Consider the following 15,397-nt stretch of genomic DNA (forward strand, 5'->3'; position numbering starts at 1 on the left):
GGTTTCTAAACTGCAATGTCTGTTACTAATAAGACTTTCCAATTTTCTACAATGCTGTGAGTCACCATGCTATAAAATACAATGCATAATAACAAAGAATTTAGGATGAAATGAAAACTATGTAGAGGGTTTCTAAAAAGGCAGATGTGGTGAGTGCTGCCAGTAGCTGGCCCCATTGGGGTAAAGGAAAAAACGGTCTGCCACTCCCTCTGATGTCTGCCCCATCCCTTTCAATTGTGCCCTTTAGGAAAACTAAGGTTACAGTTTGCTCTGCCTAGTACACAACTTGTACATGACAAGAATAGCACAATGTTTTAATGACACAACTTTGATAGAGCTGAGGCGAAGCTGACCAGTTCTGTTTTGGTCAATCCCTTGCTTGCACACTCCATCTGCACTTTCTGACCAACTTAATCCACCCTCACACCCAGAAAACCCCTTCAACATTCCTGGAGAGAGGCATTACTAGCACTGTTTTCTAGAGAATTGTGCAAACAAAGCTTTCTTCTTGGACAAAGAAAAAACTGGGAGATGACAGGGAGCGGGGGTGTGTGGAGGAGGGTTTCACTTTACTGGCATGTTAATTAATACATGAGCCTACCCACCTTCCAATTCTTTTTTAATGTGTATTTATTTTCGAGAGACAGAGCACAAGCGGGAGAGGGGCAGAGAGCGAGAGGGAGACACAGTCTAAAACCGGCTCCAGGCTCCGAGCTGTCAGCACAGAGCCCAACACAGGGCTCAAACCCACGAACCATGAGATCATGTCCTGAGCTGAAGTCAGACGCTTAACCAACTGAGCTACCCGAGCGCCCCCACCTTCCATTCTTTAAAACAAAACAACTATTACGATGGTCCAGGGAGTTTTCATTCACAATCTGTTCCTGTACAGATTCTGAGAGGCTTTGAATCGGGTCCTACATAGAAATAAGGCCTAAGCGGTCTAGTAAAAGTGTCAGTGAAAGTATAGATGTGAGATTTCTCAGTTATGTTATAAAATGAGATCTCACCCAGCTCATAGTCCAAGAAAATGCCAATGCCTCTGGGTTTCACGTCTAACAGTAGCAGTGTTGGAACAGCTCCCACTGCATTATATCGATCCCCCTGCAGCTGAAGCCTCCAGCATCCCTGCCAGGCTGACAGAGATCTCCTGGCCTTTGTGGGAAGCGAGTCTCTGCAAATCCCAACAGCCCATTCAGACTTGTCTCCCACTTCAACCTCCCAGAAATGCCTGCCGGAATAAAAATATGGAAAACCCAGGACGACTGTGTTGGTTGTAAATCTTTTTGGAAAGTAAGGAACGTTTTGTTTTCTCTTTGCAAATCTCACATCTTTTTTATCCTCGGAGACAATCAAGTTAGGGTGTGCCGTCTCAGGGTCTAGGATCACGTCCACTCCAAATTTTTTAATAATTTTCTGCAAAGCAGAGTACTGGGGAGGAAAACTGCAACCTTCTCTTCTTAATTGGATCGAAAAGATTGATGGGCTAATCTCATCCTCAGACTTCTTGTAGAAATGTTTAATCTGTGATAGCAATTCTACCTCAGACAGCACACTGTTCTCTACTACTTTACTCAGCAGACCTTTGAGGGTGGAAATGTAGTTTGAAAATGCAGTTATGTTTGCACTCAGTTTCTGCTGAATGTCCTTCTCTTCATCAGCTAACCGAGAAAGAACTGCGGCTTGATCACGATCTAGAAATTGCTTCAGGCACTCAAATTCAGAGAGTAGTTCCAGCTTTTGGTTTTCCACCTTCTCTTTCAGCTCTAAGGGTTTTTTGCTTTGAATGCTTATTAATTTCTGAATATCAGCCACCTGCTTCTTCAGGGGCTCGATGTAACTGCCGAGCCTTTGCCTATGGTGAGAGGCGGCCTCCTCCACGGGCCTCACCCAGTGGCCCTGGTGGTCAGGGGGTCGCACGCACGCCGGACACAACACCTGTAGGTCCTCCTCACAGAAGAGGGTCAGGACCCGGTTGTGCCTCTCACACAGATGCCTCTCGTCCCGCCTCTTCCTCTTGCTCCTGCTGATGTGGAGGAGCTTGGCAATGTCAATCACCCTTCCCAGCTGGGTGTTGCTCCTCAAGTGCGTCTCTCGACATGAGTGACGGCAGACGGGGCAAGGGAACCTGTCGCTGAGATCAGCCCAGGATTGCTGGATGCAGCAGCGACAGAAGTTGTGCCCACATTCGGTGGTGACGGGGTCTCTCAGGTAGTCCAGACAGATGGGGCAGTTGGCTTCGGCCTGGAGTCCTGCCAGGGCTGATGACACTGCCATTGGGCTGTGAATGAGAGACTGGACTGAGGTGGGTTTTCTTCAGGAGCTTGGGCTCCAGTGAGAAGTGGATACACTGTAAAATCTCAGTCCTCACTTTGCTGGCCGCTGCTAAAGTCCTGTGAATCTTCAGGCCTTTAATTCCAGCTGCCAAGGAGAGCCCTTCCCACAGCCTGCAACCAGTCACAACTCAACTAGACAAGTCCTCTCCAGCCTTTGGAAACAGAGAAAAGAAAGCCGAGCGAGGCAGCTTTCTTAGCCAGGAGAACAATTGTTTCCTCGAATCATGAATTACTTGCAGATGAAGTATAACTTCCTTAAAAAAACAAACAAACAAAAACAACTCTGGGTTTGTTTCAGGTGGTCCTACCCATTACCAAATTCTAGTCAGATTACCCTCTTCTAACCCCAATCTTTTATTTCCATGCCTTTATTATGATGCTCTATCTATTCCTACCTACTTGGTACCACAATCCCTACATCTCATCTACCTCCCATTCACCCCAACGTGGGCTGTGGAAAGGGCATGGGCTCTGGGACAGATAGATGTAGCACAGCCAAATTAAGACACCTATCTATGTAACTTGGAGGAATTCATTTTACATCTTGAAGGGGTTCAGCACATGCAACCCGAAAATAGGCCATTAGTAATGTGAATTATTTTGAGGAAGGCATTCGAGACCCAGCAGGAAAAGCCCTTTACCTCCATCTTAACTGCCTTAAAAAAGTAATTTCCCCCTTTGTGGAGAGGGCGGGATTTGCAATTATAAAGGAAATTTACATTATAAAGGGGGACTAGTGCAAAAAGAGCTATTACCGGAAAGAACTTTTTCACCTAAGAGACTTACCTGCAGAACATAAGAACCTTTGTTTACCAGACTTTTTTCTACTCACCTTTCTGGGAATTGCCTCCCTCAACCGCAAAGGTTCCAGACTTCTGGCTCTTTCCTGAGCTCTGGATGGCATGGAAGTCCCAATCATCTGGTCTGTCTGGGTCGTCGTTTGAGTCTCATATCTTTGTGAGATTCCTTTGCATAAATAGGTTATTAAAGTTTTTTCTTATTCTTCTATCTCAACTTAATTCTTAAACTAGCTATAGAACCTAAAAGGACAGAAGGGAAAATTTTTCCTCCCCTACAATCCCAAACTCTTAGAATTGAGTGAAGAATGATTATAATATCACTATAAACTTTTGTCTTATGAGAGTACAGAACTTAAGGAAACCTCCTCAATTCTGAAGCTTAAAACACAGTTTTTCTGATGGCTCAGAATTCACGTTTACCATATTTGGTTTGCTTTTCTCATCCTTGCTCCTCTAAGGTACAGGGGAGGAAATATAATTTTCCCTCTATCCTCCTAGGCTCTTGACTGAGCCTCCCCGGTTATAAAAAGATATATTAACAAGAAAAAATATATGTTTTATAATATGTATACCTCCATATACAATGGAGATACCCACGAAAAGTGGAGTAACTCCCCCAAAATGGCCCAAGCCACCATTTTAAATACCATCTCCAGCTAAAGACAAAAAATAGATGCAAGGGAGGAGAGCAGTTTGGGGAGATTATTTGGCAAAGCAGAGTAAACAAGAGTAAGGTTGTTATGCAGATTTGAGTCCCTGCCTTCTTCAAAGATAAGGGTTTCTAGAGATTTAGTCATCCCCCTCTTGCGATACAGAGTGCAAAGAAACCCTTACAAATGGATATTTCTTTTATGAATGTAAATTACCCTCACAAAAGGGCAACTTCTATTTTCAAACATTATCCAGCATTTGCCCTCTTTCAAAAATAATCAGCTTGAAATAATCCTTATGCAGAAGAGCTTATTTTGGGGTGGCAAATTCTGCTCCCCTTCAACAACTCAATGTGCTTCTGGACAGGCTGTTGCGTAGTGAGAGCCGGGAAATAACATCTAGACATACGAATTTATAAAAAGAAGAAAAAAAGGAAAAATATTTTTATTTACTAATTAAATCCTATCTCTGAACAAAGAGTACCTACAAAATAAGTAAAACAAATTTTAAAAACCTGAACTCCCAGTGCAGAAAAAGAAGCATAAAAACACGTTATGGAAAACACAGAAACTTATTAATAACTTAAGAATTACAAACTGAAAAAGAGCTTTTCCCCTTTAACTATGCTTATTGTATTGGTAAAATTGAAAAGAATAATACCCTGTTTTGGCTTTGGGAGGTAGAGTTTCCAACACTGTAGACTGGTGAAGTAGAAACCTTTTATTTTTAGAAACCAATGCTGAAATATCCATCAAAGATTTAAAAACTCTGCTTTGCCCTACTAATTCCACTGATACTAATTCCAAAAATCAAATGTTAAAAACAAGAAAATGGGTCCAAAATGGGGTAAGCCCCATGTCACCAAGACTTAACTCTCCCAGAAATGGAGTCTTTCCATCAGGAGTCACCTGATCAGGCCTAGTTGATCTGCCTGATAGACCCTTGCTATCCTCTAAAGGAAACTCACCTTGCTTTTTTTGCCTGTATAATTTCCTTGTTCCCGCTCCCTTCTGCCTATAATGTTTTCATTTTGTACAGCACCTCAGAGTTCTTCTCTGTTAGATTTGAGATCTTTAAAATTTACTCAGTTGAGTGTTGTTTTTTTTTAACACACATATAATGTGAACAAATATCCAAATACATACAAAGATGTTCTCTTGAGCACTGATTTGAACTTCAAACAAGTGGAAACATTAGAAATCTCTACTGTTGGTATTGGCTGAATAAACTACATCACGTGCATGTCACATACATTCTTTTGAAGAGACTTAAGTGCAGATTTTATTTTATTTTTTGAGGGGGGGCAAGCGATTGAGGGCCAGAGAATCTCAGGAGGTGCAGAGAGAGAGAGAGAGAGAGAGAGAGAGAGAGAGAGAAGCGAGGCTCACCAGAAGTGCGGCTCGAGCTCACCCGATATGGGACTTGAACTTCGAAACCGTGAGATCATGACCTGAGCTGAAGTCAGACGTTTAACGACTGAGCCACCCAGGCGCCCAGCAAGCAGATTTTAAAGAAAGGTGGTAGTACTAAATGTATTGATGTAGAAAGATGCAAACAATTCATTATAGACCGAAGGAAGCAGGAGACTTCCCACTTTCTCAACTAATCCCTCACTCCAGTTCCCGCATTCTCTTCCCCTGAGACCACTGGCCTACTACTATATTTGGAATGTTATATTTTAGAAAAAGAATATAGTACATACATCAAGTATAATGTGAACATCCCCAAAAGAGTCTGGGGAAACACTTCCTAATTAAACACTGTAATATTTATGCAAAATTCATGTGTATTTAAAGCAAGTGAGATAATTAAAGCTATCCTTTATAGGATACAAAAAGCTTTGTGTCAGGTGAAGTTTTTTTACCAAATACATTTTGCACCAAATTTATCAAAAACTTGTTTTACAGTGGTTTGAGTTTCAGACTTGTGGACTCTCCAGGATGACCCGGGACCAGCGGCTACCAGGCCCCTGCCATTCCTGCCTCTGCTTACACAGGTACAGGATTTAGAAAGTGCCCAGGCTCCCCCAAATCCTTCACTGCGTTCCCAAGACCCCTCATGGTCAGGGCCTTTGTCTGGCATCCAGCCCCCAAGCTGGCTTCAGCCCCAATTCTTCCTTCACTTTCTCCAGGCTGACCTCCCTATGGCCAGAGGACATTGCAACACTGCTGACCTAAAGTCCAGCAGAGCTCTGGTCCATCGCTCAGTGTCCTTTCTTAGTTCCTCCTCTCCCTTCAGATCTCAAACATCCCCCCTGATCTCAATATCCTAGTTCAAGGTTCAGTATTAGACACCTTCCCTCCGTAAACCTTAATTACTGTTGTGTTTTGAGGTCAAGCTCTGTCTTCCACACTAACCACCAAGAGTGTACTTTGATTTCTTATAATTGATCCTTAAGCACTCAGCTCAGGAACCGATTAAATACTTGTCGAATTAGATTCCTGTTGCTCCCTTACAAGTTCGGTGGCTTTGGGTAAACTACTCAACCTCACTGAAACTTAATCTGCCCTCTGTAAGAAGGCAGAATGGTTAAACTAAGTAAGAAGAAGGCCATGCAGGGCCTGGAATCAGGGGTACAGGGGCCCATAGCTCTTATCCCTCCACTCGCCCCACCGCAAACCATTTCTGAGACATCCTATAAGGAAATTCCACTTCAACCTCAGACCAGCCCCTCCCAGGGCTTTGAAACAGGTATTACTTCCCCTTTAGGGCAGGGTGGGATCTGGCTATCGGTGAGTTTAGCAAACATTTCAGGCGATTCTTAACAAGGCTCTTTGAGAGACCGGGAACCATGTTACAAGGGATGTGTTTTGAAATAAGCCAAACCCAGAGTTTACAATTCCTGACGAGGTATGGTCTCTCCAAGCATGGTCTCTCCAAGCATGGTCTCTCACGGGGCACTGAGCGCTTAACTCCAGAGGCCACGGATCCTACCGCTCCAGTCTCCCGCACCCACATCCTCCCTCTCCCAGCTTACCTGGAGCCTCTGCTAAGGTCCCTTTATTTGCGCAGGGAGGCACAATCTGCAGGGAAATCCACATTATAAATGGGAGGGACCAGCTGAGATGACTCCACCCAGCAAACCCGGCTCCTCCTCTAAGTGGGAGGGGCGTGAAAGAGAGAAGGTGGGGGGCGTCCTATAATTATAATAAGCCCTTAAGTGTCTTTGGCCTAAGAACTTTAGAGTCTTCTTCATAATAACAATGTAGGGCAGTTTCATTCATTCATTCATTCATTTTTTAAAGTAAGCTCTATGCCCAATGTAGGACCTGAAGTCACAACCCCAAGATCAAGAGTCTCCTGCTCCATGCTCCATGGACTGAGCCAGCCAGGCGCCCAGGCAATTTCTTTTATTGTTTGCATTTTTATGACTTTCAAAATGTCAAAAAGAGATTTCAACCCAGAACTGCCCAGCTGGGTTACCTGCTGAAAGATCTTCTTCCTTAAAGAAGGTTAACACTGAAGGTGTCAATATAAAGCAAGCATTGGTTCAATGTACAAACTAATTTTATTAGAAAATTATTGAGAAATAATCTGTCCTCTTTTTTTGAGATATAGACAGAGATATAACATAATTCTGAAGTGATTCTTAAGTTGTAAGACTTTGGGTGATTGTCGCATGGAGGTTCATTTCCCATTCTCTCTACTTTGTATAAGCTTTAAATTTTAAAGCTTGTAACAAGATTTTTAAAAGATTTAACTGAGGATAAAAAGGTTTTACACCTGAAAATATTTTTTGTATTCATGTGAATCCAGTATAATGTATAACAGAGTCCCATAGTAAATAATACTGTACATACATAATATTCTTCAGCTAACCTGATAAGAGATAAATCACTAAAGAAAATCTATTATTATTGGTGAATAGTGGAAGATTGTAGACAAAAAATAAAGTATTAATACCATTCATGTAGCACTGTAAAAGCACATAACCAATACTGTTTTTAAGTGAAGAGCAGGAACTAAAAAGCAAAGTCCAACATAAATTAAATGAATTCTTATACAGTACATGTGGATCAAATGAACATATCGGTAAATTAAGCAGACTTAACTTTTTTAATGTTTTTTATTTATTTTTGAGAGAGAGAGAGAGAGCACACTCGATCAGGGAAGGGGCAGAGAGAGAGGGAGACACAGAATCCAAAGCAGGCTCCAGGCTCTGAGCAGTCAGCACAGAGCCAGATGTGGGGCTCAAACCCATGAGCCACAAGGTCATGACCTGAGCCGAACTCAGACGTTTAATCAACTGAGCCACCCAGGCACCCCAAATTAAACAGACTTAGACCCACAAAGCAGTACTTTATAATCTTACAAAAATGCATCCAGTCTTAAAGGAAAATGAAATGCATTCAAGGAGGTACTGAATGGAGGAAGAGAGAACAGGAGTGGAGAACAAGAATGAGGGGAGATATTTAAAAACAATAAGAGTGTGGTCTTGCATAAAATGATGATAAGGTGATCTGACTGAAGAACAAGATGAAATCCAGTTTCTCAAAAAGAGAGGGGGAAAAAAAAGTATTGGTAGCAATACTATATGCATACAAAATGATATACTTGAACAACTTACTTACAAAATTGAAATATGCTGTTTAAAAAAAAATCAAGTTTATTTCATCCTCCTCCTATGTCTTAGTTGTTTTTAAAGTGTAAAAAGGAAGCCTGTATCTATTAACATTTCCACTGATAGTGTATCATTTCCCTCACAATCCTTGCCAACTGGTTATTAAGGGTCATTTTCACTTTTGTTAATCTAATAGGAGAAATCGATGTTGGTTTAACTATCTTTTCCCTGATTACTAGTGAGTTTAAGAATTTGTTAATTTGTATTACTTTTAGGAGTTTTCTGTAGGGTCCTCATTTTTTTCTCTTTAATTTTTCTCCTTAGGTGGTATTATCGCTCTTTAACTAAGCTACCTTTGTGCTGAGAGCTCAAAATTTTTCTCAGGTTGGCCTCTTTCTGGACCATCAGTCTCCTGTATGCAACCGCCCAATGGAGGCTTTCACTTGGATTTCAAACTGGCATCTCCAGATTCATGGATACAAACAGAAATCTTTTTGGAGGGAGGGGGAGAGTGCAATTGAGTAAAGGGCAGAGAAAGAAAGAATCCCACAAAGGGCAGAGAGAAAGAGAGAGAGAGAAGTGGGGCTCACCCAAAGCGGGGCTCGTGTTTTTACCTGAAGCAGGGCTCAAGCTCACCCAATGAGGGACTAGAACTCACCCAATACTGGGCTTGAATTCACAAACTGTGAGATCATGACCTGAGCTGAAGTCAGATGCTTAACCCACTGAGCCACCCAGGAGCCCCAAAACAGAAATCTTAATTTCTGTTAATTTCTTAATTTAAAGAAATTCTGTTAAATCTTAATTTTCTTAATTTCTATCTGCCCAGAACCTGACCTTCCCCCAGGCCTCTCCATCTTAATCCAGGGAACCACTGTTCTCCTAATAGCTGAGGCAAAAACCTACTAGGCATCTCTGATTTCTCTTGTTCCTTTACTCACACCCACTCCATCAGCAGTTCCTGTTGTCCTCCCTTCAGATATATCCCTAAATTCTGTCCATGCTCCTGGGGAACCCCAGAGTACCCCTGCCCTGGGTTGCCTGGTACCTTAAAGCCCCGCACTCTTCCGAATCACAGTGTTGTCAACAGGGTGTGTGACTTTGGGAACTTGTGTTTGGCTGTATGTAGGTCCTGTGGAGGCAGAAAAGTGGAGGGCACTGGCCAAGAGCAGAACCTTAGGGAGCAAGGAGTCCTAAAGGGCAGGTAAAGGAAGAGCTGTTTGCCAAAGAGACTGAGAAGCAGTCAGAGGAAGTCAGCACTGTCATGGGCCAGGGCTCAAGACAACATTAAAGGGACTGAAAAAGTATTCATGGACTGGGACAACAGGTCACTGATGGATGAATTAGTGCAAGCAATTTCAGTGGGGGGGGGGGGGGTAGGAGGAGCCAAGGGAGATATGAAAAGGAAAGGTGGATTATAATTCTTAAAGGTAATTAGTCCTGAGCACAGAAACAAAATGTAGAGGTAGATTTGGGGGATTAATTTGCCTCTCTGAGGGTAGGTAATTGCATCTTTATTCTGCCCCTTCCCAACCTGTTGGCTAATTGCATTTAGTTCTATGGCCCAACCTATAGATTCAGAAAAATGATCAGATCTACAGTTTTCGCCCTCAGGAGTTTTTCATACTAGGCAAGGTGAGGTTTCCTGTTTTATGGATGAACTTGAATGTTTTCAATTCTATGCACTCTTAAAATTACAATACAATAAATGTGGGGATTCTAATAAAGTATAACATATTCAATGTTTAATGTTTTCTGGGAGAAAAAATAATAAATGGAGAGAAAGGGCAAGCAGTGACCATCAAAGAATGTAGAGGAGTATATCCTGGTCATCTCTTCAGGCCACACCTACTCCCTGTATGGTTTTACCCTTTCCGCAAACTTACACTGCAATCTGTCTCTTGAATGTCCCCAAAATCATGTTTCACTGTATTTCTTTATTTGTTTTTAATTTAATTTTTTATTTTTTTAAATTTACATCCAAATTAGTTAGCATATAGTGCAGCAACGATTTCAGGAGTAGATTCCTTAGTGCCCCTTACCCATTTGGCCCATCCCCCCTCCCACAAGCCCTCCAGTAACCCTCAGTTTGTTCTCCATATTTATGAGTCTCTTCTGTTTTGTCCCCTTCCCTGTTTTTATATTATTTTTTCTTTCTCTTCCCTTATATTCATCTGTTTGTTTCTTAAAGTCCTCATATGCGTGAAGTTATATGGTTTTTGTCTTTCTCTGACTGACTAATTTCACTTAGCATAACACCCTCCAGTTCAACTATTATTGATAGTACTGCTATAAACATGGGGGTGCATGTGTCCCTTCGAAACAGCACACCTGTATCCCGTAGATAAATGCCTAGTAGTGCAATTGCTGGGTCATAGGGTAGTCCTATTTTTAGTGTTTTGAGGAACCTCCATACTGTTTTCCAGAGTGGCTGCACCAGCTTGCATTCCCACCAACAATGCAAAAGAGATCCTCTTTGTCTGCATCCTCGCCAACATCTGTTGTTGCCTGAGTTGTTAATCTTAGCCATTCTGACAGGTGTAAGGTGGTATCTCATTGTGGTTTTGATTTGTATTTCCCTGATGATGAGTGATGTTGAGCATTTTTTTGTGTGTCAGTTGGCCATCTGGATGTCTTCCTTGTAGAAGTGTCTATTCATGTCTTTTGCCCATTTCTTCACTGGATTATTTGGTTTTTGGGTGTTGAGTTTGAGAATTTCTTTGTAGGTTTTGGATACTAACCCTTTATCTGATATGTCGTTTGCAAATATCTTCTCCCATTCTGTCAGTTGCCTTTTAGTTTTGCTGATTGTTTCCTTCACTGTACAGAAGCTTTTTATTTTGATGAGGTCCCAGTAGTTCATTTTTTTGTTTCCCTTGCCTCTGGAGACGTGTTGAGTAAGACGTTGCTGTGGCCAAGATTAAAGAGGTTTTGCCTGCTTCCTCCTCGAGGATTTTGATGGCTTCCTGTCTCACATTTAGGTCTTTCATCCATTTTGACTTTATTTTTGTGTATGTTGTAAGAAAGTGGTCCAGGTTCATTCTTCTGAATGTCACTGTCCAGTTTTCCCAGCACCACTTGCTGAAGAGACTGTCTGTCTTCCATTGGATATTCTTTCCTGCTTTGTCAAAGATTAGTTGGCCATACGTTTGTGGATCCATTTCCAGGTTCTCTATTCTGTTCCATTGATCTGAGTGTCTGCTCTTGTGCCAGTACCATACTGTCTTGATGATTGCAGCTTTGTAGTATAGCTTGAAGTCTGGGATTGTGATGCCTCCTGCTTTGGTTTTCTTTTTCAAGATCGCTTTGGCTATTCAGGGTCTTTTCTGGCTCCATACAAATTTTAGGATTATTTGTTGTAGCTCTGTGAAGAATGCTGATGTTACTTTGATAGATACACTGAATATGTAGATTGCTTTGGGTAGTATCGACATTTTTAACAATATTTGTTCTTCCTATGCAGGAGCAGGGAATATTTTTCCATTTTGTTGTGTCTTCTTCAATTTCTTTCATAAGCTTTCTATAGTTTTCAGTGTATAGATTTTTCACCTCTTTGGTTAGATTTATTCCTAGGTATTTTATCCCCTAGGTATATGGGATTGACTCCTTGATTTCTCTTTCTGTCACTTCATTGTTGGTGTATAGGAATGCAACTGATTTCTGTGCATTGATTTTATATCCTGGGACTTTGCTGAATTCATGGATCAGTTCTAGCAGTTTTTGGTGGAATCTTTTGGGTTTTCCATATAGATTATCATGTCATCTGTGAAGAGTGAAAGTTTGACCGCCTCCTGGCCGATTTGGATGCCTTTTATTTCTTTGTGTTGTCTGATTGCAGAGGCTAAGACTTCCAATGCTATGTTGAAGAACAGTGGTGAGAGTGGACATCCCTGTCTTGTTCCTGACAGGGGGAAAACTCTCAGTTTTTCCCCATTGAGGGTGGTATTAGCATTGGGTCTTCATATATGGCTTTTATGATCTCGAGGTATGCTCCTTCTATCCCAACTTTCTTGAGGGTTTTTATCAAAAAAGCATGCTATAGTTTGTCAAATGCTTTCTCTGCATCTGTTGAGAGGATCATATGGTTCTTGTCCTTTCTTTTATTGATGTGATGAATCACATTAATTGTTTTGTGGATATTGAGCCAGCCCTGCATCGCAGGTGTAAATCCCGCTTTGTCGTGGTGAATAAAATTTTTAATGTATTGTTGGATCCGGTTGGCTAATATCTTGTTGAGGATTTTTGCATCCATGTTCATCCAAGAAAATTGGTCTATAGTTCTCCTTCTTAGTGGGGTCTCTGTCTGGTTTTGGAAATCAAGGTAATGCTGGCTTCATAGAAAGAGTTTGGAAGTTTTCTTTCCATTTCTTTTTTTTGGAACAGTTTCAAGAGAATAGGTGTTAACTCTCCGTTAAATGGTAGAATTCCCCTGTAAAGCCATCTGGCCCTGGACTCTTGCTTTTTGGTAGATTTTTGATGACTAATTCGATTTCCTTACTGGTTATGGGTCTGTTCAAATTTTCTATTTCTTCCTGTTATAGTTTTGGTGGTGTATATGTTTCTAGGAATTTGTCCATTGCTTCTAGATTACCCATTTTATTGGCATATAATTGCTCATAATATTCTCCATCCAAGAATGTAGAGGAGTATATCCTGGTCATCTCTTCAGGCCACACGTACTCCCGGTGTGGTCTTACTCTCTGCAGAGACTTACACTGCAATCTGTCTGTTGAATGTCCATGTTTTGCTATAGGTAACCAATATTTTTTTTCTGATTCTATATGATTCCGATCATGTCCTGCCAAATATTAGCTTATCAACCATGGACAAGTTTCTTATAACTTCCTCGAGTCTTGTTTTTCTCATCTGTATTATGAAAACATGTACACATATTATCTGGAATATTAATACTATTGTTACGATAATATCATAGTTTAAAAATACCTAAACACAGACACACAAAAATTAAATAATTCCATTATCCAGAAATAATCTTATTCTGAATATACAGACATATTTTTCTGTATGGCAAGAACTGGACAAACTATTGGCATGGACACTCCATTCCAATAACTTCACTCAAGACTTGACCAAACTTTGGGGCACCTGGGTGGCTCAGCCGGTTAAGTGTCCGACTTTGTCTCAGGTCATGATCTCACAATTGATGAGTTTGAGCCCCACGTGGGGCTCTGTGCTGACAGCTCAGACCCTGGAGCCTGCTTCACATTCTGGGTCTCCCTCTCTCTCTGCCCATACCCCGCGCATGCTCTGTCTCTCTCTGTCTCAAAAATAAATAAAACATTTAAAAAAAAAAAGACTTGACCAGATTTTAACTTGACTTCTAGCAGCTTCTGGCCCTGTACGGGGGGGATGCCCTCTTTGAGTGACTGTTCAAAAAAGCCGAAGGTTGTAAAATCTTCCCCAATCCAAGGATTGTTTTAGAATATTTTGTTGTATTTTCTTGTACATAGATATAAATGCTGTTAAAAAATACATCTTTTTACATTCTTCCTTTAGCTTCCAGACAAGGCAGAAAGGAGATGAGTTTCACCCCTGTCCCTGAATCCTTGTCAATCAGGAAGGTTAAACCATTTACCACAATCAGCGTACATGGTGGGGAGAGTAAGAAGTAACAATGGACTCCCATTCAAACAGCTTGCTTTTTCTATAATCCCAGTCAGCCTAAGGCAGTGATTGTAGGTGCCCTGGGTGTGGGGAGGAAGGAAAGAGGGAGTGGAGACAAGACGGGAGGGATATGTGGCCAAAGTGTGCAGGAAGGAAAAAACTGCAGCTGATTTGATCAAGAGAGTGAGGCAGGAGCCAGGATAGAACGTCTTCTCGCCCACCGAGATAAATCAGGGTGGGCCAGGCAGCTTGTCAAGGTAAGTTTACACTTCAGTTGCCTGCAGACATCTTCAGATTCCCTCTGTCGGTTAAGTCTCCGTCCTTTCCCTCCAGGGGTCAAAGATCTTCCCTCTAAAAGGTCATTGTTTTCCTAAGTGCCCTGGGTTGTTTCTTGTGGCAACATTTCACGGGTTCCTTTTCCCAACAATTATGGCACCTTAGCATAGGTTGGCTCTGGTCAGACGGAGTTGGATGAAGTCAGTCCCTGCTTCCATGGAGTTTTATCGTCCATGAGGGAGTTTGTAATCTAGTCTCAGGATAGGCACTACCTGAGCCACCGCACTGTGTGTGCTGCGTGCTAGGTGCCACAGAACAGTAGACTGGGCAGCAGGTGACAGGCTCCCGTTACTAGCATGAAGGACCCCTGAATTCCTCCCTGGGGAGGGGACTAAGGCCAAGTGAAGTCCAGTCTCAGCAGCAATTATCCCGGCCAAGGGGACAGGACATCCACTCCAGGCGCGGTGAACAAATGAAGGGAGATCGGGGCAGAAAAGGGCCCGGGGTGGGGGTGGGGGTGGGGGGACGCAAAGGCAAGAAGGCCAGTTTGTGTGGAGCGCTGACCAGAGGGCCCGGCAAGGGGCAGGTGGCGTAGGTGGGGCAGGCGGCCGGCTGAAGGTCAGATGCTGGGAGTCTTGCAGGCCAGAGCAGGCAGTCAGAGGGGCTTCCCAGGCGTCCCCAGGAGAGCGTGCCAGAATGCGAGCACAGAGCGCAGCGGAGGGACGGCTGGATATCTGACCGGCTGTGGGGAGTCAAGCAGAGAAAGCAGAGAAGCCGTGAGGTTTTTGCTGGAGCTGTTTAGAGAAAGGGGTTCCCTGGACCGAGGGAGAAGACTCGGGGAGGAGCAGGTCCCGAGGAGGGCAGATCTGGGAAGGGCGGGGAGACTTATTCTGATGATGCGAGTAGTGCTTGCGGTATGCAGTGGGGTGGGCGTCTGGGTGTTTACTGAGGAGTCGGCTGAGGTTCACGGAGGTGATGGAGCCTTCCCAAGGAGGCAGATGATAAAGGGGAGCCAGGATTTATTTACTGGCAAAGATTTATGAAGGCCCGTTATGAATCAGAAACCAAGCCAAGGGCCTGTGAATACAATGATTAAATTTCTTTAATGTTTTATTTATTTTTGAGAGACAGAGACAGAGACAGAGAGA

At 42.6% G+C, this 15,397-nt stretch overlaps 2 protein-coding genes across 2 annotated transcripts in view; one reads left to right on the forward strand and one right to left on the reverse strand.

The window, feature by feature from the left end:
* The window catches only part of TMEM192 (transmembrane protein 192), a 55,113-nt gene extending 48,348 nt beyond the window's left edge, over positions 1-6,765 (forward strand). Inside the window, exon 7 of the mRNA XM_042935136.1 lies at positions 5,695-6,765. The gene's annotated coding sequence lies outside the window, so the exon portion shown is untranslated. The remainder of the gene's footprint in view (positions 1-5,694) is intronic.
* Positions 868-3,193, reverse strand: LOC122217731 (putative tripartite motif-containing protein 75). The gene has a single exon (XM_042935133.1). It carries the CDS (start codon positions 2,275-2,277, stop codon positions 868-870), a length of 1,410 nt encoding a protein of 469 aa, XP_042791067.1. The 5' UTR covers positions 2,278-3,193.
* Positions 6,766-15,397: the final 8,632 nt, after the last annotated feature.

The sequence above is a fragment of the Panthera leo genome, chromosome B1 (assembly GCF_018350215.1).
Source record: "Panthera leo isolate Ple1 chromosome B1, P.leo_Ple1_pat1.1, whole genome shotgun sequence".
NCBI lineage: Eukaryota > Metazoa > Chordata > Mammalia > Carnivora > Felidae > Panthera > Panthera leo.

Excerpts from the sequence above, each read along its gene's own strand:
- LOC122217731 (XM_042935133.1), bottom strand. The coding sequence starts at position 2,277 with ATGGCAGTGTCATCAGCCCTGGCAGGACTCCAGGCCGAAGCCAACTGC.